Source organism: Caloenas nicobarica, chromosome 1, assembly GCF_036013445.1.
Source record: "Caloenas nicobarica isolate bCalNic1 chromosome 1, bCalNic1.hap1, whole genome shotgun sequence".
In the NCBI taxonomy this organism is placed as follows: Eukaryota; Metazoa; Chordata; class Aves; order Columbiformes; family Columbidae; genus Caloenas; species Caloenas nicobarica.
In genome coordinates this window covers 198065925-198088062 of record NC_088245.1, presented here as the reverse complement: position 1 = coordinate 198088062, position 22138 = coordinate 198065925, and the positions used below count along the sequence as shown (strand labels likewise).

At 45.0% G+C, this 22138-nt stretch overlaps 2 protein-coding genes across 2 annotated transcripts in view; both read left to right on the top strand.

The window, feature by feature from the left end:
• The first annotated feature begins 1217 nt into the window (after nt 1–1217).
• Nucleotides 1218–13506, top strand: RAB39A (RAB39A, member RAS oncogene family). Its single transcript, XM_065637912.1, has 2 exons — nt 1218–1540; nt 9953–13506. Exons 1-2 carry the CDS (start codon nt 1218–1220, stop codon nt 10377–10379), a joined length of 750 nt encoding a protein of 249 aa, XP_065493984.1. The 3' UTR covers nt 10380–13506.
• A 7008-nt stretch (nt 13507–20514) lies between these two features.
• The window catches only part of CUL5 (cullin 5), a 32958-nt gene continuing 31334 nt past the window's right edge, over nt 20515–22138 (top strand). Inside the window, exon 1 of the mRNA XM_065634750.1 lies at nt 20515–20859. Coding sequence (XP_065490822.1) covers nt 20836–20859 — 24 coding nt within the window. The 5' untranslated portion in view covers nt 20515–20835. The remainder of the gene's footprint in view (nt 20860–22138) is intronic.

The window sequence follows — 22138 nt, the reverse complement described above, 5'->3', positions numbered from 1 at the left end:
TGTTTACCAGAAGTCCTAGGATTTCTGCTTATTTGGCTCAAATGCCATTACCAGCCATCTGAGGCCTGTTAGTGTTTGTTATCCCATGTGGTTCTGTGATTTTAAAAGAAATCTGAGGAATTTATTGCTCAGCAGATTTTTCGTAACACAATACTTAGCTGAAGATCCCAGGGGGGCAAAGAAATTCCTCTGTTGGGCATCTCTACTGACAGAATTGTTCTATTACTGTAGGTACAGGTACTTCCACAAGGCCCGATACATGCAGTTTGTTCCACTGGGAAATGAAGAGTGAATGTCCCTGCCATTTACAGTATTAAGCCTTTTCTCAAGCCAGTTTGCATGGTTCGCTCTAGGAGTACCTAGTTCACTAACTCATTTTCCCTTTCGCCACTTGCCTATCTTTACCACTTGGCACTTGCTGGTCTGTCCCTGGCCAGCCCTGCCCAGCTCCCACCCCACAGCCAGCTTCCTCTCAGCTCCCTGACCCGTCTTCATCTGCTGATCCAGTTCCTCTGCTCCTTTCTCGGTATTTCCCTTCTGCTCCCGCTTTCCTTTGCAAACCTCACGCTTTAACAGCCCGGTTCTCTCTCATCCGATTTTCCAGGCCGGCCTGGTTCCCCCTGCCCTCAGCACCCCCCTCTCCTGGCCCACCCCTACACTTGTTGCTCTGCCGGGCGAGCTGGATACTGGGCACCGGCCAGTAGCCACCAGGCAGCGCCCTCTCCCCGGCGGGCGGCCGGCGGTCCCCCCGCAGCCCCCCGCGGTGCTCGCTGCCCGCCCTGCCCGCCGCGCCGCGCCGCGGGGGAGGGCCCGTCTGGCCGCGCACATGACGGCATGGTGGGAGGCCCCGGCGGGCGGCTCGGCCGCGCCACCGCAGAGCGGGCGGAGAGGCGGCCCCAGCGCGCCGCGGGCGGCGGGGCGGGCCGGGGGCAGCCGGGCGGGGGCGCGGAGCCGGGGCCCGGGGCCCGGCGGCGGGAGCGGGGCGGCGCGGTGCTGAAGGGACAGCGCCCGCGGGCACCGCCCGCCCCGCCCCGCCCGGGCAGCCAGCGGGAGCCCGGCGCGGCGCCCCGGGAGCGGGGCGGGGGCACCGGCCTCGGCTCGCCCGCCTGCCGCCGCCGCCCCGCCTGGAGCGGCCGGCACGGGGGCCCCGTCCTGCACCCGCGGGAGCGGCTCCCCGGGCCCCGCGCAGCCTCCGCCGCCGCCGGCCCGCTGCGCCGATGCCGGGCGTTGGGGCGATCGGAGCGCGGTGCAGGCTCCGGCCGCGCAGGAGCCCCAGGAAGAGCCCCAAGGCGGAGCCGGGCCAGGCCGGGGCCGCCATGGACGCGGCGATTTGGATCTACCAGTTCCGGCTGATCGTGCTGGGCGACTCCACCGTGGGCAAGTCCTGCCTCTTGCACCGCTTCACCGAGGGCCGCTTCCCGGGGCCGCTGCACTCCGACCCCACCGTGGGGGTGGACTTCTTCTCCCGGCTGGTGGAGATCGAGCCCGGCAAGAGGGTCAAGCTGCAGCTCTGGGACACGGCGGGGCAGGAGCGGTTCAGGTACGGGACCCGGGATCTTCCCCTCCACCCTTCACCCTTCCCGTCCGCCCCCAGACCCGCCGGCCCCCGGGCACACCCCGCACCCCCGCCGCCCTCCAGGCGCCTCAGCGCCCAACACATCTCCTGGCACAGGGGCTTTGCCTTCGCCCCAGCACGGCTCACTCTGCGCCCAGCTGACCGCTGTGCCCCGAACAGCCCCCACCCTAATGCCATCCAGCCTCACCGCCACTGCCTGCCCGTGCCCAGCACCCCTGTTTCCCACCGTGCCTCTCACCCCAGTGCCCACCAGTCCACACCCAGGAGCTTCCTCCTTCCCCACCCTTTCCCTTCGCACCCACCAGCGAACAGCTGCCCTTCCCCTCCCAGCTCACAGCAGGGGGTAACAAGTGGCCTTGTGGTGTTTCTCCTTCCCTCTCCAATAGTTGCCCTGGAGCCCTGGTCCTAGGGTGCCAATCCCTCCTCTGCCTTTATTTCCTCCTTTTCAGCAGGAGGCCCCAGCTTCGCTCTATATTTCTTACTTTGTCATCACCTCAGAACTCATCCTCCCCTGCAGTATTTTCCTTGACCATAACACTCCCTCCCATGCAATCTGGAGGGACCAGGCCACCTCCCTGCTCATCCTCCCTCAGCACAGCAGCGCGGTGAGCACCAGTGCAGCCTTGGCAGTGTGGAAGCCACTGGGCAGCCAGCTACAGTCCCTTGTTAGTGTTTTATCCGCCTCTGCACCTGCTCTGCACTGATGGTTGCCAGGAGCCTTCACTAATACCTCTGTCATTTATAGTGTAGCTCAACTAGCTCAAATGCTGCACTATTAAATCTTCTGCTTTCCTCTCTCTGTCACAAATAGATAGGAAAACTACCCTCTTTTCCTGCCCCAAAAGAGTCACGGTCATTCACCAGCATACATCTGGCACTATCATTCACCTACGCTTGTGGCTCTGCTCTTTCTGTAGCGCTTGCCACTTCAGGCAAGTTGTGAATGGATTTTAGCTTGGACTTGGGTAGCTTTGAACTTGGGTTGGAGGCGAGTGCCCGTCTGTCTGTTGTGATACGTGGTACCTGACCCACAGACTTGTTACCGTGATGCTCGCAGCAGGGTTGGAATGGGCCTCTTCACTGGCCAGGATCGATTATTTTGTGTTCCCTGCCTTCTGCTGCAACAGTTGTGCAGATTCTCGCACTCAGCTGAAGAGGTGGGATTTCACTATCTTAGCAGGGGACACAAACACTTTCTTTTTTTTCAATTACAAGCATTATAGTTAAACAACAAAAAACTTTCCTGGGCTTGCATGAGTCACAATTTTATACGTATTTTTGCAGACAAGCTTCTGAAGGGTTAGCACAGAAATTAACAGTGATAATGGCAAGCTCGTAGCATTTTTCACCCTCCTTGTGCATTCCAGCAAAGAATGTAAAATACAAGTAACAAATGACTAAGAATGTATAATCTCTTTATTTTGAATTTGCTGACAAATAGCTGGGATAGCCAATGACAAGGCACTTGACTGAAAGGAATGCAAATGAAGAGAGTTTTGCATACATTTTACATCAAATGATAGCTATCCTTTGACCCAGGAATGCTCAGGGGATATACAGTGATGAGTCATGCAGTCAGTTGCTTTTACACTTACCATTGGTATACGTCTGTGTTTTTTCTAATACCCAGAAGATAAAAAATGAAGTAGTTTTAAACATCTGTGTTTGTTTTTCTGCTAAGAGTTTCTTATCAGTTGGTGTACCAAATATCGTAGCATTTATTGTATAGTCTGTTTTACACTTAGTCAAGTAAATGACAAATATTTTACTCAGTTACACACCACAGGTTTAAATCTTGCACATTCTGTTCTCTGCTAATGGAGAAGATTACAGATCACAAGCAAAGATGGTCTTGGAGAAGAACTAATTATTCCAAGAAGTAATCTAATTTTGTGGAACACCAAGCAGTTTGCAGTTCTGATTTCCAATTCTGCTCTGGTTCACTTGCATTGGTACTTTAGAGGAGGTAAAACCTGGCTTTAAAGCTCCCTGGGGCAAACTTCTGGCTGCATAACCACCCCCTTCTTTTGGTCCCTGGCATTAGGGACATTCCCAGGGGAAAAGTAAGGTGTGGCACACCTGCCACAACACTCTCTTGAAAGAGAACGCTTATTTTCTTGAAGAAATCGTTTTGGAAAAATTCAGGAGGGGTACACCCTAGGTTTCTGTCTGTTTTAAGATTAGTTGTCATTTAGACCAATCTGCTGCTTTGACTGTGTTTCACATTGTCTACTTTGCTATGATTTTGTTTGTTTGTTTGTTTAATTTTCCTGTATTTAAATCCAACAATATATTTAAATCCTGAAACTTCCAAGGCTATAAAATGCTTGGTCGTGGTACTAAGATTGAGAATTCATTTCAATAAAACAGGGGCAAAATATTGTGGGGATGCCTCAGTTATATTAATCCACTTTTTAGTAGACTATGATATTAGATACATTCTGTTTCTAACACAGGACTTGAAAATAAAACACTATCCTTATTATTCTTTTTGAGTAAGCAATATGTATTTTCAAATTTAATACCATTACAATCTAGTCTTTAGTCATAGTATAAAAATAAGTCTTCAAAATTAGCTTTTGGTTCGTCTGGTAAAGATCAGTAAGATCATAATGAGAAAGAAAGACTGACTGATTTAAAGTCACCCTAAAGCCATAGTCTGATGTGATTAATAAATCTTCTAATTCATTTTCAGAAACAATTGTTCAGTGGCCATCATCTTACCAAGGCTTTTCTTGAGAGTATTAATTTGGGTCTTACATCTTTAACCTAATGTTTAGATTAAGCTAAGAGTATGACTTCTGTTCTCAACAGCATTTTCCCCTTCCATAATGGTAGTTTAGGCAGAATTAGTTAGCGGAACCAACATATACTCTGCGTGGGAAGTAATAATTTACAAAAGAACTTAGGATCTTCATTTAACAAACATTCCCAATTAAAACTAAAGACTTCAAAGCTATCCTTTGGAAAAGCTTTCTAACGTATCATTATTGTAGATCACAACGTATAACTTCTCGAGGAGCAGTCTCACCTCCAGCAATTTCAAGTACAGAACCATCTGGAGGAACCTTACAGCATTCAACATCAAAGTGTTGTGGTTCCCTTTTAATACTTACCGCAATCTTACCTTTTTAGCATATTCTAATAGGGAAGAACTGATTTTCTCCAAGCCTTTATCTGTATTTACATTTCATTTATTACAAGTGCCAATCATTATACAAAACGAGCAAAAATATTATTCATACAAGTGTTGTTGCTGAAAACAAATACTTAGGATGGTCTTGAGGATGCCAGGACAGTCCGTATTCAACAACGGCATAGATAAAGAGCTTTGTAATCTCTGATTTATGTATATGGAGTGGGAGAGAAAATAAGAATTATCTTTTCAATAATGCTTACGTCAATTTTTGTTACTCTCAGGTGAAGATGGTGTGATAGTTCACACATTTAGTGTGGACTGACGGGAGGCTGTAGCACGCCCATCAGCAGTGGCTGGCGTGACACACAGACTCCAGCCTGTAAGAGCAGGAGCTGCACAGACATGTAGGCTCTGGTCACCAAGGGCTTACCGTCACCTTTATTAACGAGGAGGGTTGTTTCCTTTCATTTTGTGTAGCCATGGGAAGCTGGCAACACCCTCCTGAAATACCAGCTTGCACCTTGAAGAAAGGCCCAGGCAGACACGTTGGTTTGGGCACTTCCATGAGCTGTCGCTTACAGACGGGTTCAGAGTCTTCTGTGGAAGAGAAGCGGAGAGAGGAGGCAGCAGGGAAGTACTGGGCACAAAGGAATAGAAGAAAAACAGTGTTTTAGGCAGAGAGATAAGACATGTGAATGAAGACACATTGCAGGGGTGGGTTTAAGAGTTCAGTCCCTCTTTCATTCAAAGTCATGGGCAGATTTTCCAGATTCTAAATCTGAAAGAAGTTCTGCTTCCCACTTCCAACCAGCACCTCCTCTGAGCAGTTTTCTAGAAGGAGATGCCAGGCATCAATGCTGTCTCCACAGTTTTAGGAAAAAGGCCATTACTTTTTCACCCTAGTCCCACCTTGTCGCTATCTTAAGGCTTTCCCTCTTTCTTCTAAATAAAGTATTCCTCTCTCCCTCCTTCCCCACAGAAAATTAATCATGGTGCTGCAAGTAACACACTCCCTTCCATAATGTTAGTTTAATGTAATTCATTACCTGTACCAAAGTTTACACAAAAAGCCATCTTTTCAACAAGAATTTAGGATCTATAAGGGGGCAATTTGCAAAGTGGAAATTTGAACATCCTTTGTGAATAAGTTGGACTACATCAAACATGACCTGTCACAAGTTCCTCATCCTAACTTGAAAAACTTGCAGGACCCTAGGGTTTTTTTTCCTTCTGTTCAAAAAGTGACAACAATGAGGGAGTTAAAAACTTCATTTTGCTTTTAGAGTCTGATCTTGCAGCGCCGAAGTGTGTATAAATGTAGAATCATAGAATGGTTTGGGTTGGAAGGGGTCTTAAATATAATCCAGCTCCAATCCTCCTGCCATGGGCAGGGACACCTTCCACTACACCACATTGCTCAAACACCCATCCAACCCGGCCTTGAACACTTCAGGGATGGGGCACCCACAGCTGCTCTGGGCAGCCCGTTCCAGTGTCTCACCATGAAGAATTTCTTCCTTATATCTAATCTGGATCTTCCCCTCTTTCAGTTTAAAGCCACTACCCCTTGTCCCATCACTACATGCCCTTGTAGAACATCCCTCTGCAGCTTTCTTGTGGGTCCCCTTTAGGTACCGAAATCATGTCAGTTGATTCCTTGCTTGTGAAAGAACACAAGAAAGGCCAGTCTGATTTAGTCTGTGGTCCATAGTCAGATATCTTGTCTCTGATAGAGTCTTTGAATTCTCCTGAGTACTCTGCTAGTCTGTACTTTCAACTTGAGGGACTTCTGGAGACTGAAGCTCACTCAGTCTCTTGTTCAGTACTTGTTCAGTGTTCCATGGAGTACAGATAAACTCTTTGCATTCAGAACGTCTTTCCCAAGGAGATCTACAAGTCTACCAGCTGTTGCATGAAGAGCCTTTTACTGTCAGCCCTCCTTATCTTTTGTTGGCTACCATGCACTCTCGTCATCAAGCGTTTCAGTGAAGTTGTGCAGTACATTGACATGGCCCGTGAAGTCTATAAAGTTTTACATCTTCTGAGGAAAATCCCTTCAGCAGCCTCTGTACCCTGGGCTCTGTGAACACTGACCTGTGCCTTGTGAAGCAGCGCATGAGGAATCTGTGTGAAAGACAGGTATCTCCACTGTGCTAAAAAAAGAAAGTTCCTCTGCGTTTTCAGAGCAGCTTGAACCCACCGGAGGGTGCGGGTGTGCTCTTGGGAAGCCCTCCCAAGCAGAACCGTTCCGGGCACTCACCTGGAGCAATGGTTTGTTTTCAGCTTGGACCTGAGCTACGAGGGACGGCCGGGCTGTCCCCGCCGAGCAGCTCGCAGCCTGGGCAGAGGCACAGCACTCAGGTCCCCAGGGAGCTCTTCAGGAACCAGGGTTAGATACGCAGCTGAGTGGAGCACAACTTCAGGTGTTGGTGTTACGGTTCTGCCTAAACCTTATCGAAGGCACTTAAAAGTCCTATAATCTTTGGCAACAATATTAATAAGAGGTAAAAATTGCCCTTGCACATAGTTTTACAAAGCAAAAAACAAACCAAAACAGAGAGACCTACTAGAGCATCTAAGTCAATGCTCTCTCATTTTTTCCAGGTGTGATACAGGGCACAAGTGACCAGAAGTACATCCACTTGACGCAGTTCATTTTCCAAATAACTCTAAGCTGTCTACTAAACATATATGTCTAATACTTAATCTACCCTGATTGTCATATTTAAGTCAAATATTTTTCATCTGTAAGATGTTTCAAATCTTGTTGGACAACTTACCATATTCACATGCCCAGACATTTTTCCCATTTGATGGTTTAAACTTTTGGGTTCAAAATTTTGTCTTATTTGTCAGGAATACTTTATTTTAAAATATAACTGCAAATAATAACTCACCTTAATAGTTAAATTATTCAAATATTTGTAGACCATATTTTAATGAACATCATCCTTTTCTCAGAGTTGGACAATCACATTACATGAGTGTATCATATGTAACTTTAAAACTTTTTGTGTTACTTTTTTCTTTTGTTACTGTTTTCAAGAGCATCTCTAGTATATAAACCCTTTTTTGTAATGAGAAAACTGATTTCAAATTATACATACCAAAACTATAGAAAAATGACCCAATTTTTGTGATGTACAGCCCCAAGTTACAGATGCTTTTTAATCATCTCCGTTACAGGCCATACATGCACGTAATTAAATATAATGGCTTAGATCATCAGCTAGTGTAAATTAGCATATCTCTGGAGAAGTGAGTTATTATACAACAGATACGGGTACTGACTGCTGTGAGGAAGAGCCCAGTAACATATAAAGGGCTGTTTTCAGTACTCCATATATCTATGACATTGTTCTATATAGAAATGCTTGGTAAATGACACACTGCATTTTCAATACTAACCTACTTTCTTCCCCGGCTAATGCGTTTCTTTGGCATAATTGTTTTCAACATTTTTTAAGTGAAAATAAGTTGTATTTGCTTCCACTTCTCCAAATTGATTCCCACTTTGTCACCCACTTTTGCTCTTTCTGGAACCACCTGAATTATTTTAATGTACTCATTTGTGTTTGCAGCTGCTCTACAGCAAAAAAAAAGCTTGAGAAAATGTGAAATGGATCTTTACAGCACCTTTATTTAATACTTCACAAAATGTGACACCTCTCATTTATGGTCTTAAATTTGTGATACCGTGTGTAATTTTTCATATCCAGGCTATTTTAATTAATCTGAGGGTAAGATCTCGTTGTCTTCATATTCAAACTGTTCAGAGAGATACTGCATGGACTCTATTGCTGGGAATGTAGAAAAGTTCTTTAATTTAAACATTAAGGCAAACAATCCCTCCCTGTTATCTAAATAAAACCATTTCAAATGGATTTGCTGTGGCTAAATGAATTTATGTATGCCAAGGAACCTAAGCCTCATCTAGCTGTGCACTTACCTATCTGTAGTATGACTACTGCTGCTAATTATACAATTATATGTTCAAATTGTTATAAAACACTGCATGAAATGCGATGAACTGAAAATCAGAGGGAGCTACTCTTCTGGAAAGATACATTACTGTGTACAGTTCATTCTGATTCCAAAATTTCAAGGCTGCATCCTCTTCATAATCATGGAATTAATTACTGGCTAAACTGTAATTTCAAATAATGACTGTTAATAGAGATTGTTTATCTCATTTCAGCCAGAGAATACTTATGTATACACTAGCTATATATTTATGTTGGTAATGAGTGCTGGTTGTCAGTTCCTTTAAAATGTCTCTAGTCATCTTCTTCATCCTCCCCTTGGTCATGATTAGAGACTTGCAATCATTTTTTGGTTTCTTTGTCTTTCTCTCTCTACATTCTAACAAACATTTTTTTTTCTTCTTCTAGAGCATATTAATAATCTTTTCAACCAGAGGAAGACTTTACTTCTTCCAAAATTCCTTCCAGTGCATGCTCTGGAATGCAGAGGGCTCAAAGTAGAAAGTATCTGTTTCCAATCCAGGAAGTCTCATGCCAAAAAGGATTAAATTCAATTATAAAGAGCTTTGGAACCTCTGCGTGAGAGAGACACTGGGGGTAGAAGTGTTACTTGGCAAGGCTGTAACAAGTGTGTGTTTGGCCAGCTCAGTTACTTTTGGACGGTTTTGTTTAGGGAGTTTTCGTTCTTAGTCGGTTACCTGTTGACTTCTGCAAGAACAAAGAATTATGATTATCTGTACAATTTTTTCTATCAAAGAATTTTTCTGCAAGGAATACAAAAGGAAACGCTTGTACCTTGGCAAGCTTAGGCTTCAGATTTCTCAAATCTGCCTGCATATTTCAGTTTGAAATAAGTGATTAGAACAAAGTGAAGTGCATGTTTGTATAAAACTGAAGGACTCAGACTTCAACACTAACAATGTTTCGACAAATACGTTCTGTTCTGTGAACGTGTGCCGCAGTTTGCTAACAAAGAGTACTTTGCAGAATAATTCAGCATTCAAAATTCACACTGGAGATGTTGGCTTCAAGAATGTTTAGAAAGTGACTTTTGAAAGTAAGAAAAAAAAAGAAAAAACAACATTCTTGTGTGTACAAGGTCAATTAATAAATTCTAATTAGTTTTTAAAAATCAAAGATATTTCATGAAGTTATAGTAGATAAGCACACATTGCCACGTGGAAAAGTAACCTATTTACAAATAAAGTGAAAATGTATTTCAATTTATCTTTTTCCTTTTTTTTTCCTTCGCAGATCAATAACACGATCTTACTATCGCAATTCTGTGGGTGGCTTACTAGTATTTGACATCACAAATCGACGATCTTTTGAACATGTGAAAGACTGGCTAGAGGAAGCAAAAATGCATGTGCAGCCCTTTCAGATTGTGTTCCTGTTAGTAGGACACAAATGTGACTTAGTGTCACAGCGTGAGGTTACAAGAGAAGAAGCTGAAAAACTGTCATCTGACTGTGGTATGAAATATATAGAAACTTCAGCAAAAGATGCCACAAATGTTGAAGAGTCCTTTACAATTCTTACACGAGACATCTATGAACTTGTAAAAAAAGGAGAAATCTCAATACAAGATGGATGGGAAGGTGTCAAGAGCGGCTTTGTTCCAAATGTTGTACATTCGTCAGAAGAAGCTGTAAAGCCCAGAAGACAGTGCGTCTGCTGAATTTGTAGCATGCCAAAGAGCGCATCGGATGTTCAGAAGATGATGCCAACGTAAATAACAGAATAATAATTTTGAAACAATATTAGATCATGACATAGCTGAATCATAGAATGGTAATTTGCTTTTTTGTCCTTCTGTCTAGGTCATAACTTCATAAAACTTTAAGTGCTTTTCTTCTTTTACAGAGTACAATAACTTTGTGTGGTCTTCAGGAAAAGAAATGATATATTGCTAAAGGAAAAACCAATCCTGTAGCATGACACTGACAAAGCGCAATAATCATTGTGACAACATCCTCTCTTGGGCTTTGTATTTTGAATACTGTCTAAAATCAAGGCTTGCTAGGTGAAGATCAGATGAGCTCATTACTTTTGTTCATCTTGCCTTAGTTTTGGACAAGAAAATATTATACCTTATACTTTTTTAATGTGATTCTTTACTCAAGTGCAGAGTTGCTAATGACCGTTAAAGTTTAGAATGCTGTAGAATTTCATAGTAAAGGTAACTCTAAAGAAAGCAAGCTGAAAGATTGCTCCAATAGCGAACGCTTTTGATATGACTATGAATACAAGCCTTACTAAAGAAAAAGAATGTTTTAGAAAAGATGATTTATTTGTATATGAAAATGGGGAATAGAAGCAATGAAATTTATTACTAAATATTTTCTGAATTGCCAATGAAACTAAATGTAACATCACATGTGATCCAGCTGTTATTTGACTTGTATGCAAAACAGATTTCCTAACCACTGGAGTTACGTTTTGGAGGCTGGATCCTCAGCTGGGTGATTATCATAGCCACACTGATGCCTAGGGAATTATTTTAATTTACACAAACAAATTCCATATTAGCTTTAAAAAATAAATCTGCTTCTAACTAGAAGTAAAAATAAGTTTAAAAGTGCTGCAACCCATGGGGACCCGGGCCTTAAATTTGAATAGAGCAAGGATTGTTTTATTCTCAGCCAGCAAATGTTAAACTGTTGTCTAAAAAATGAAGGTTTTAAAACCAAAACTGTTAAGAATAGAGTGTTTAGAGAGAGGAGAGAATGTCTAAAATAATGCTTGGCTACAGAGAGCAAAGTTGAAGAACCCCGTTCTAAGAAAGCAACACATAATATCTCTTTAATTACAATAATAATAGGAGAAATCTGTGATCATGTTGCATTTTACTGAGCTTGAGGTCATCTTCCTACTCCTCTGAACATAACACACACTAGCTTTCTGCTAACTGCCCTATATGTCTGACACTTGAATACCAAATAACTCTACTTCTATTTTATTGTAGTGGTATAACAATATGACTTGATCTCCAGAGTTGATAAGCATCTACAATTACGTGGGCATACTCATAACCTCCAAACATCAAGCCAGTTATCTGCATGTAAAGGCGTGTTACTGTGTTCTCCATCTTCAAGACCAGGCAACAAGTCTATCTAATCTAACTTTTTTCTTCAACAAACATAAAATTTGTTTTCCCTCAGGTTATATTTATGTTCTTTTACAATCTGTTTGTAAATATTCCATAGTATAGAGATAGGTTGTTTGGTTCCAGTTATTTTATGCATTTAGGGCCACTAAAATTACTGACTTCAAAGGGAACTGAAAGGTAATTTTTTTCAATAGTCTGAGTCTCACTTGCACTGAGACAAAGTTACACTGTCATAGAAAGATACAGAGGCCTTAATATAAACAGGAATCAGCCTTAATTCATTAGTAATTAAAACAGCTAGTTAATTCTAGTCTCAGCATGCCACAAAGTAATTGTTGTGAGCCTGATTCTCTGTTAAACTACATATATTAGTTGTTTACACCAAATCAATTTTGATGTAAGGGCATTTTAGGCCCTCTTTATGTAAACTTAAGTGACCACAGATGCCAAAAGGTAGTGCAGAATCAGGCAGTGTGCATTTGACACGGATTCCCCTGCAATACCAGGCCCTTGTTCTTTATCTCGGAAGTTCTTCTCTTAGTTGTTTAAGAGGACAGAATGGGCCAACGAATAAATCAGTGGCTGGAGAGCCAACAGACCCAAAGTCTACCATTGCTTCACTGTGTGTTTCTGAGCAAGGCATTTACGTTTTCTGTGCCTCACCTGTATCTCAAAAATAGAGATGATGGTTCTTCCTCGAATTCACAAAGACTGCTGAGACCCGATACGACTGGGTGATCTTCAGTCTGGACTCTTTTCTCCGTGTGCTACCTGTTGTAGAGTGTTTAGCACCATGGAATGTGGATACTGGTTTCTTCTGCCATACCAAAAAAAAAAAAAAAAAATTAAAACAGCTTTATAAGTATCAGGTATCGCTACTACTATGAATCTGCATTTCATTACATATTTCATTACTTTCAGGTTAAAATCTTTTATCATAAACTTTTCTTCCTGAATACTCCGGAGACAATGAGCTTTTCCTTCTGCCTGAAAAAAACCGGTTGTGTTTTTGTGGAAGGGACTGGGAGAGGAAGGGAGCGGGAGGGAGGTGTGCACAGAGAAAGAAACACTCATCAGAACAGAGCCTTAATGATCTCTGCTGTCAGTGTTGTACCTGTAGCATCACATTTATCACACTGGGAATAGAGCTTTTAACCAGATTCAACTGTGTAAGGAACTGGTATTGTCAATGCAACTGGAAAAGAAGTTCACTGCATTTTGAAGTACTGTGCACATAGCTGTCTTATTTGTAATTTCTAAAAATGTAGATTAACATGTACACGCAAACATTGTCTATCTTGATGATATGTTAAACCACTACTGTACTTTCTCACTACACATTTGCAGTTAATAGAAATGTCTGATAAATAGAAGATTTGCTGAAATCCATCATTTTGTTTCAGATGCTTTGAAGTACAGTATATAAGTAACAGCTTGAATAGGCTGCAGAATGGATTGTAGTTCAGTGCATTCTTTTTTTCAGCCAAGGAAGGGCAAATATTGATACCAGAATGAAATTTCCAGAAATTAAAGAAATTAGAGAAATCTCATTTGGCAGCCAAATTAAGAAGTAGAAGTTATTTAAGAAAACGCCACAATTTTGCAAATTAAAGTTTAGTAAATCCCAGTTAGAAAAAGGAGAAAACTGTCGAAATAGTAAACAGTTTGTATTTGCATTCATAGGCCTGGCAAAAGAATGCATATAAAGTATTGTTTTGGACTCCTAAAATGTTCAGACTTTCGTTGCTCTTATTTCAAGTGTGATAACAAGAAAAATACCTTCCTCTATAATTTAAATGTTTTACGCATGAATTCTTCAGATATTTTGGCTTGCCTATAATTGCATCTGTCCCATGTAAGAAGCAGAACCTAGCCACACACCCTGAGAACGAACTAAGGAAAAAATTGAGGTAGTATATGCTCATACTATTTATTTATGCCTCTGCTATGGAGGAGATTTACCAGTCTAACTTCAAGCTGGTGACTGTCCTGTGCTCACAGAAAATAATCCAGGCTTGACTGAGCACCCAGGTGCTTTGCGGTTGCTCTGTGCTGAGACCCCATCTGCCACAGCCAAACTCTTACTGGTGCCCGAGCTGCCCCACTCAAAGCAAAGACAGGTGGATGCACGGTGCACACAAACATTTCAGTCTCAGTCCTTCAGCTCCCTTGTAGAATACATACTTCACTGCCCTCTTTGCACAGAATTAGCACCCAGGGAGGGTGCTTTTTCCCCAGCTGCGGACCCCAGCACAGGTCCTCCAAATCTCCTGCCTTGCCCTTTGCCCAGAGCTGGCACAGCAGTCTCAGCAACCTTCATTCAGCCTTGGAGAGAAAGGAGGAGGGCTGAGAGTTTATATGGGTGTGGAACCACACCACAAACATGCTGGACTGTTTAAGAAATCATTAAATAGCGAAACACAATTGTCAATTGCAAACATCTGCATTGCTCATTTCCCAGAGTCCAAAGACAGTCTTTTAAATAAGTGAGAGAAATTAAAATTCTAAAAGAGGAATCCATAAAACATAAATCTCTCTAAATGCCTAATGGATAGGACTGCACAACAAAATAAACAGATTCTTTAAAAAAAAAAAAAGCATAGCATTTGTGTAACGGGCCTTTGCTCTAGTACTTAACTGTATGCAGTAGCACCTGCGATGCCTAAGTTTCTTAAGGATCGTAATGGTATCATTGACTATTTAAAACTAGAAGAATTCAACCAAAAATTCATCTGCCTGATCCTCGGAATTAAAAAATGACTACCTCATGAATGCATCCATACTTACTTCCCAGCTCATTTCTCTCAGTAGTAATTCCATGTCTGGGTTTAGAGCAACATTCCATGAGGCTCTCCTCTGAAAGCCAACTACCTACATATGCTGTCATTTTCCTCAGCAACATTTCCTCCTCTGCAAAGCAAATACAGCTGTGGAAAAGCTGAATTTTACTTTTGAGCACGGCAGAGTTGTTTATCATGTTTCAATGACTGTGCAAACCTCATGAAAGGAATGCGACTGAAGATGTGCCAGTTGAGCTTAATATAAAGACAAGGAAGTTGTACAGGTTCCTGATGACAATTTGCCTTGCATAATAATTAATGCTGCCCATCAGCCACTGTGGCCAGGCAGGAACGGGGAACAGCGAGCTCTTCAGGTGTGGGCGGGTAAATCCTCATTTAAACTCAAAAGGAGGAATCCAAAATCCCAGTGCTGAGCTGTTAGCATGGATCGCCATCTTTGAAAGTATTTCATTCACTAATTTCTCAGAGAAAATCACGTTTTAGGCTAGGCCTGAGTTACTCGGGGATGGACACTTGGTGTGTAATCTGCTGAGAGGCTACTACTGCGTGGGAGCAGTGTGTAAACCAGCTGACACCAACCTTCCACAGCCTCACAGGCTACAAGGGCAGCTCAGACTAAGAAGAACCCTGATTACTTTCCCAGGCAAGGCCCACCTTGCAGCTAAAGAGCTTCTACAGAAATGTAAGAGTAGAAGTAACAAGAAGAAATTCTATGCATTGTAAATTAAATCAATGCTTAGGCCACCAAGCTGAAGTTTCAGTTATAGTTCCATGACTGTGATTCCTCGTTGCTGGGGCTTCAAATCTCCTTGTGTGCAAACTGTTTTTTCCTGCTCCAGGAAAGTTGTGGAGGGACAGACTGAGCCTCCTGTAGTGATAAACTCAGTCACCAGGGAAATGAATGCACAAGATGGAGAGGAAGACACAGATACTTTCTTCCATCCCTGCACAGCCCCAGGGGAGCAGTGAGACTAACCACAGCCCAAGCCCTTCAGACCCTACGCACGTTTCCATGACTCTTATGGGACTTGTGGGATGAAGGAAAGCGCCGAGGGCCCGGAGCCGGCACAGGGTGCCAGCTCCCCAGCTGCAGAGGTTCCCGAAGGACGGGTTAATTCTGTGAGACACCTGCGGCTGAGGAACAGGTGGGTAGAACTCTTACTCCAGCGCTACCTCTACCTTGCAGGCTTCTTGCCTTCCCATCTTCTCCCCCGTATGGTTCCTCTGCAGGAAGGGACTGCCAGAAGCCGTATTTGGCACTAAGGTCTGACAGCGAGCAGGGCGATAGTTTAAAATGTTAGTGGTAATTGCTTATTATTAAGGTACTAACACTGAGGGGAAGAATTGTGGAAAATATTTCAGGCATAATCTTAGTAATAAAAACCTTGCAGGGCTGGCACTGCTCTCCAGCACTTTTGAGAATCATTCATTTTGGTTAAGTTTTCAATGCCAAGCAAATAGTTTCGCTATTAGTCGTAATTTATATTAATTCGCTATTTTAAAATAATTACTGCTTATTTTTCAGGGGAAAAAGCCTCCTCTGTGCAGATCATTCTTCTTATTTGCCTGATACATAGCTGCATTAAAAGGGCAAGCTGTTCCAGGACATAAGTTTAGAAGATGCAAGTCTCAATTCTGGTCACTCTGACCACTGAAATTCATAGCAACATTGTTCATCTTATTGGAATTTTTCTTTGCCCAGTTCTCTGTGGAAAAGAGTCTGATTCTCAGAAAAACTTAAAAGAGAGACAAAGCTTACTGAGCACTGAAGAAGAGAAACATATGTGAACAAGTGTCAGAAGAGCAGTAAATGAAATTTCAATTTTCTATGTTATGCCCTCTTTCACTCCACCATGCTTCGCAGACCAACTGTAACTCCTCGAGTACACAGTGTGAATGGAACGGTAACTCTCTGGCTGGCTGAACAAGGCTAGGAGAGGAAAAATTAGATCAGCTGTAATTCCCTGCAGTGGTTCTCTGCAGCTCTGCCCGGGCATGGAACAATGGCCACATTTTGCCTAACACACACCACATGCTTCTCCGTGTCCCAGGAGGAATTCAGCCTCAGCAAAACCCTCCTGCAGGTTCTGCCTGCAGACAGTTGCCCTGCACCACCCCATGTCATCCTCAGTGTAACTCAGGGCAAAAAGTGCAAAGTTTTCCACCAAGGAAACTGTGAGGGGAATAGCACTGTTGTCTAAAAATACATCGGAGAAGAATAAACGACAGGGAGAGAGAAGTTACTTAAGCTAAAGGACAATGTTGGCTTAAGAACAAACAGGTCATCCTGAGATGCACAGGACAGCTGGTTCTGATGATGCTGAGATACCAAAATCTTAAACAACTTTAAACGAAAGCAACAGTAATCTTTACTGTCACGCACAGGCAATTTCTCCAGAATGCTATCGTTATTAAATGGAAGGGTAACACGAAGTCCAAGTAGTAAACACCAGAAATAAAAGTGTTTGCTTTCTTGTTGAAATAGAAACAAACGTAGAAGAAGGTGTTTGATGTGAAAAGTCTGATCACTGACAGTGCTTTTTTTCCCAGCTACAGGTAGCTGTCCATGTGTCCTTGCTCTTTCAAAAAGATTGTCTTCAGAGACTCTCATGGCACAGTTTCTGTGTAGGGTCATCGTGACTGTCCCTGGCAGTGAAAAATAAGGCTTTCCCACTGAAGGAAAAAGCTTAAGTTTTATTATTCCTACTGAATAGATCTAGTTTGATTGGAGAGGAGTCTAAAACTGACTAATCAACCATGAAATGCTTTTTTCCATCACGGACTAAGTGAAGATTGGAAGAAACTATATATGTCTGATTTGTAGCAGGTGTTTCAGGGCATTAGAAGAGAACATAGCAGCGCATATTTCTCTCTGATGCAACTCATTCAAAGCCAACAGATTTTTGCCTGGAATCAATTCACTCCAAGACATCTAGGATATTATGCACAGTGTTAATTTCACCAATCATTCCAAATCTTAATGAGCTGTTGCTTGCAAATCACTGTGAACCCATGGACAGCTCTGGGATTAAGTGACATTCATTCTGTCTTTTACAATCCATGCAAAGGACATAAAACTATAGGCCAATGCAGTACCATATACTAATCAATAATATCTTCATTACCATCAGAATTCAGTAATAATCCATTTGCAACAGAATTAAAGCTAATAAAACAAGATTATATAACACTGCATACTTTCAAAGCATCCTGAAGTGGTACTAAAATACCTCAGAACCTCGAAGCTCATAGATGTTGTAGAAATTTATAGAAAATTAATGCACAGATCTTTAGGGGAAAAAAGAGGGGAGTCATTATGTAAGCCAAGCAAAATGAGATACACTTTATTTCTAATATAAGAAAAAAATACCACTGTTTCCTTGTCTCACTGCTTCTCAGGTGTTCAAGTTCTCTTTTTTCCTTGGTTAGCACTACTCGCAACTCCTGCACAAGAGCATATTCGGGCAGGATGCAAGAACTCTTGGTCTCAGTACTTTCATTACTACCCCTTCCAGGCCAACCCCATAAATGTTACAGGAATGGCTGTTGGGTATCTCAGCACACTCAGAACAGACAAGACCATGGCAGGTACTCAGATACTGCTACATCCTATGTACTATTACATTTTTGTGGCAAAATTAATAGATGCAATAGAAATTGAACAAAAAATCTAAAATAATTGGAAATAATCACATTTTAAATGGGTTTGGGGAAAAGAGGGTATTAATAAATCAGTTCATGGAGCAGTGGCCCCCAGAAATGACTGCCTCCATTATCAGTCAATATCAGGGGTGTCAAACTCATAGGAGTAGTTACATTCATACAGTCCTAAAATTACATTCAGCCCTTTGAAGGCAACCACGAGGCTGATGTGGCCCCCGGTGAAAATGAGTTTGACATCTCTGGTCTCCAGAATATTTGCCTGTACCGCAGCTTCTCTGTTACTCACATATCCGTAATGCAATACGCAGACTGCGGAGCAGAGTGGCTGGTGCACAAATACACAATGGACACATTTTACTGACCCCACTGGAGGCCTCATAACTTCAGCACTGTTATAGAATATATATGCAACGGATAGTACATAATACAATTGGATCTATATTGCATAATTACATAGAATACATACAACTGTATAAATGCATGCATTATACATGTAATGAATACTGTATACTTAAATATTTGTAGCCTAGAATACACAATATATAATAACAGCAGAGAAAAAAATTATAGACGAAGCATTCAGAAGCTGGAAACTGTCAAAACAGGAAATTATTCAGTACTTCCTTTTTACTTCTCAATTAAGAGAAGACCTTCATATGACTATCTGAATTTATTAAGTTAATAAGGCTGCAGGCCATATTTAGTCAGCATCATCAAAACTTCCATAGTGTACGGATTTGCTGAATATGTCACTATAACTTTTCTAACACTTCAGGGTCCCAGTGCTCTATAATACAACTTTATCTTCAAATCACATCCCTCACCCTGCGCCCCAGGAAAGACGAAGGAGTTATGGTTGTCCCCACCGGCTGGCGGTGCGGCCGCCCACGGCAGTGACGTGCAGCAGGCCATGCTGAAAGGATGGCATCGGCTTGCCGCTTTCCCAACCCGAAAGAAAAGCTAATTGAAATTTTCTTCAAGACACATTTTAGATGAAGGGTAAATGTTTTAATAGAAAATTCTGTTTTCTATAAATAAAACCTGAAAGTTTACAAATCCCTCCTGAAAAGTACCTAAACCCAAGCATTTCTTACTACATAGAAAACTTGTGAAAACTGGCAAGAGGAGTGACAGCTGAGCTGGAGATCGGGGCCTAGGGAGGTGACCTGGCCATGCAGGCTGGGGTCAGTGCCGGTACCGGAGCGGTGCTGGTTCCCCCAGTGCTGGTACCGGAGCGGTGCTGGTTCCCCCAGTGCTGGTACCGGAGCGGTGCCTCTGCCCCCAGTGCCGGTACCGGAGCGGTGCTGGTTCCCCCAGTGCTGGTATCGGAGCGGTGCCTCTGTCCCCAGTGCCCGTACCGGAGCGGTGCCTCTGTCCCCAGTGCCGGGACCGGAGCGGTGCCTCTGTCCCCAGTGCCGGGACCGGAGCGGTGCTGGTTCCCCCAGTGCCGGGACCGCAGCGGTGCCTCTGCCCCCAGTGCCGGGACCGCAGCGGTGCCTCTGCCCCCAGTGCCGGGACCGCAGCGGTGCCTCTGTCCCCAGTGCCGGGACCGCAGCGGTGCCTCTGTCCCCAGTGCCCGTACCGGAGCGGTGCTGGTTCCCCCAGTGCCGGGACCGCAGCGGTGCCTCTGCCCCCAGTGCTGGTACCGGAGCGGTGCCTCTGTCCCCAGTGCCGGTACCGCAGCGGTGCTGGTTCCCCCAGTGCCGGGACCGCAGCGGTGCCTCTGCCGTCAGCGCTGCCAGCGCCGGGCCCGCGGGCGGCGGGACGGGGCGGCTGAGCCGCGCGGGAGCCCCACGCTGGCCAACCTCCGTCAAGTAAGAGATTTATTTGTCTGCTTATAAACCTCATTACTCTGCCACGCTGAATTTACTTCTCCGTGTGGCTCAACTTCACGGGGGTTTGCCGGGGAGAAGGTGCGGCGGGCCGGGAAGGAGAGCGAGGGGGTTTGCGGCGGGGGTGGCGGCGGGGCCGCCGGAGAGAGCAGCAGCGCCCGGGAGCTGCCCGGCGGCCACTCCCTGCCGAAGGGGCTGCCTGCCAGGGCCCGTCCCCGCTGGGCCGCCATGGCAAAGGCCTCCCCGCGGCGGGGCCACGGCGGCGAGCGGGGCCGCGGCACGGGGCGGACGGGACGGGGCGGCGGGGGCTCCCCGCGCGGCGCAGCGGCGGCGGCGGGCCGGCAGGGGGCGCTGCAGGCGGAGGCCGCAGCCCGAGCGGCGGCGCTTGGCGGCGGGGCCGGCTCCTCAGCGCCGCATCATGTGGGCCGGCCCCTTCCATGGAGCCGGGGCTGCTGCCGAGCGCCTCCTGGGCGGACGCCGCCATGAGGCTCTGAGGGGCGGCTGCGTGAGGAGATCCCAGCCGGTCGCGCTGCGGAGCACCCCGAGCCTGGCGCCTGCCTCGCCCCCGGGCAGGGGAGCCCAGCGCTGCGGCTGCTGCTTGTGCCGCCGCCGCGGGTCCGGCCGGGCGGGCGGGCGGCCCGGGGCCATGTAAAGCGGCAGCGGCCGGGGGGAGCCGAGCCCGCAGAGAGGAGCGGCCGCCGCCGGCTGGGGAGGCCCCGCGGGGGGATCATGGCGACGTCTAATCTCTTAAAGGTGAGAACGGGGCCTGGCCGGGCCCTGCGTGCGGAGAGAGGCGGCGGGGGCCGGGCGGCCGGGGCTGCCCCGCCGCCGGCTGGGCCCTGTGGGTGGCTGGGGCGGCCGGGCCGGCGGGGACAGGCCGCGGGCGCCGCTTCCCGAAGTTGTGGTTCCCCAGGCGCGGGGGGCGGGCGGCCCTCCCGCAGGTGAGCGGCCCTGGCGCCGCGCCCGAGTCGCTGCGGGACCAACGGGCTCGGCCGGGCCGGGCCGGGCCGGGCCGGGGCCGCCGGGCTGCCAGCACGCCCTCCCCCCGCTCTGCCCTCCCAGTACGCGTCGTTGGGAAGCGGCTCCGCGTCGTGCTCTTAGGGCACGGTGTCGTGTCTTTGTTTATTTAGGAAGACATAGGCATACGGAAAATGAGTTTTAAGTTAAACAAAGAGTTGAAAGATGGCTTCGCGGTGGGCAGGTGTCATTATTTGTGTTGCCGCCGTATCCCTGCTCTTTTGTTAACTGCAGTTTTTCTGCAGAGAAAAACTCCTGGAGGCCTTTTGCTTACGTTAAACAGCTTTGCTTTTGCAGTCCGATGTTTTCAAGCACTTTCCCGGTGTTCGATGACAGATGTCAGTCACCCCAGGCTGCTGCAGGAGTTTTCGGTCTGACAGCCCGGTTCCTGCGCTCAGGACTGCCTGTCCTGCTATCTGTGGCATGTGCGTGCAGAAGACTGTATGTGGCCTTTGAGGCGATGCCAGCACATGGGAGACGGGCCTACTTTAAACAACTGTTACTAATGCCTCCAGTGTGTGTTTCTAGAATATCGGTGCAGTTAGAATGAAAGGCCTTGGGAAGGCTGTCTGCTGAACTTTGTCAGTTGGCAATTTAAAACACATGTAAATATAGAACCATACATGTGTTCAGTGCCGTGTATTATAGTTAAATGTGGTTCTGAAGGAGGGCTGCTTACATTTCAGCAATCTGACCTATTCTGGATGTATAGATTTGGCCTGAAGCTGCTGGTTGTATTACTGAGACACTCAATGTGAAGAAATGAGAAATAATTGATAGCCTTGTTTCTTCCTGGTATCCAATAAAAAGTTTTTAGTATTAAAAAAATACATTTAAAAATATTTTTTGAAACTGAAATGTAATTGAAATTAATTTAATTAATTTCTCTATATTTTTTATGCCTAAGCAGGTAGGTAGTTAGATTTTTAAGCAGGTAAGCCTTAGACAAAAATCTAAAATTGAAGAATCCGAGAACATTGATGAAAATAATAACATACCTTGAGAAGAAATGTGG